Source organism: Priapulus caudatus, unplaced genomic scaffold (assembly GCF_000485595.1).
Source record: "Priapulus caudatus unplaced genomic scaffold, Priapulus_caudatus-5.0.1 Scaffold9741, whole genome shotgun sequence".
Classification (NCBI taxonomy): Eukaryota; Metazoa; Priapulida; class Priapulimorpha; order Priapulimorphida; family Priapulidae; genus Priapulus; species Priapulus caudatus.
The window spans coordinates 1-1868 of record NW_014586802.1 but is presented as its reverse complement, the minus strand read 5'-3'; the positions used below and the strand labels follow the sequence as shown (position 1 = coordinate 1868).

Here is a 1868-nt window from a genome sequence, read left to right as displayed (position 1 = left end):
ACACACACACACACACACACACACACACACACACACACACACACACACACACACACACACACACACACACACACACACACACACACACACACACACACACACACACACACACACACACACCTACATACACACACACAACGGTTACGCGTGCCGACATGTTCGGTGTCCCGTGTCAACACTGGCCTACGCTGTGTGGTGCGACCATTATAATTACACGCTGCGCTGCTACAACATGCCTCGATCTGCACAGCATCCAGGTACGACATCATCACGAGTGAAAACTTCACAGCGTTGACGCTCGACCCTGAATCGCAGACTCTGGTTAACAAATCCGAGGTTATAGAGGGAAACCCGAACGCTCCTCTACCATCTGGATCGCTGGAGCATTACATTGTCAAGATTCTAATGAAAGGTAAACATCGTGACAGCGAGTTGATGGATCGGACACGTCCGCATTAGCCTACATGTGATACTAGACACTCGTTTATTAGCCTACTTTTGCTACTAGAGAACGCTGTGGCTTGCACGACGCAGCTGTTGCATGCTAAAGCTCTAGACTTCTCGCGGGGACTATATCCACATCAAGATTATTATGACCGCAGTCGCGGACGATTCTCAACCGAAACCGAAGTATATCTCCCTCTAAAAATCCCCCGTTTCATCATCTTTGCATGATGTTGACGATAATGTCGATTATTACCCGCGTTTGATCGCAGAACGTAAGGTCATCATCAACGCCCATGTTTCCCCCGCGACGCTTTAACCGTGCAGTAATAAATGTTTCGGTGTTTATAGAAGGCGCTCGTTGATTATTCTGCAGACGATTCTTCTGCGTCGACGACCGTATGGATAACCTTGAGAGCTCACGACGACAGGGGCGGCGTCAGCGGCATTTCGAACCTCGTATCGGCGACCTTCAAAGATTTTCCGGAGGAGGATGAGACGAAGTTGGGAATGATATTGGGCATCACGTTCGGTGTCCTCGCCGCGCTGATCATCGCTGCAATCGTCATCTACTGCTTGTGCAAGAGCTCTGGGACGTCGCAGGAGGTCACTACCACCTCGCAGAAGAAGCAGGCTGATGAAGAGAGTCCTGCATACGACAACTCAAGCTACAAACTATAGTCAGTAGAAGACACCGCGGATGAAGGATATGACCAGCCAGAAAAGCTGGAGGGTCGAACGATTCGTCTTTCCTTTTCTCTTTTGTTATGTGTATTCAACTAAACGAGTATATTAAATCCAATCGAATAATTTACAAGTTCACGTTACTTAGTCACGTTACGTTTTAAATAGATGAGTGAACATGGTGTGTATATTCTGAAAAGGCAAGTAGCAACCGGTTACTAGTGTAATCGCGTGAGTTAACCAGACAGGCAGGGACAAACGTAACTGGCTGTAAAGCGGATTAAAATATGAGGATCGTTTTCATTGAAACAAAAAACCGTCCATTTCTACCGGTAGATGTCGCCTAGATACGAGTATTTTTCACGCACTACAATCGAAAGCTATAAACTAGAAGAGGAAAAGATAGCTGAACGACGCTTTACACGTAACATTTAATTTTTTTTTAAATCGCCATTTTAAAAAAGCACTCCACAGCAGGAGCTAAAACCAGCTGGCGATTTTTACCGTTGTGTGCTTATGTCTAGCTAACGAACGAAATCAGGGACGGTACTGGTGGCAATAAGCGTGCCTGAGAAGCCAGCAGTATTATATAGGAAATAAACTGTCGATCGAGGTACCAGGTGTGATGAATGCAGCGTAGTTATTTATGGCTCGAAACTAAATGATCCGTTTATCACGCTGTAATGTAGTGGCGCTAGGGGTCGCTGCTACGAGAATTATGTGCGTGTTAATGCACTATT

The 1868-nt window shown here is 46.1% G+C and overlaps 1 protein-coding gene across 1 annotated transcript in view; it reads left to right on the top strand.

Annotated features, from left to right (window-relative positions):
- LOC106820297 (calcium-activated chloride channel regulator 2-like) overlaps positions 1-1797 on the top strand; it is a 2646-nt gene extending 849 nt beyond the window's left edge. Inside the window, exons 2-3 of the mRNA XM_014824818.1 lie at positions 251-412; positions 821-1797. Of these exons, the coding sequence (XP_014680304.1) occupies positions 251-412; positions 821-1125 (467 nt within the window). The 3' untranslated portion in view covers positions 1126-1797. The remainder of the gene's footprint in view (positions 1-250; positions 413-820) is intronic.
- The last annotated feature ends 71 nt before the right edge of the window (positions 1798-1868 follow it).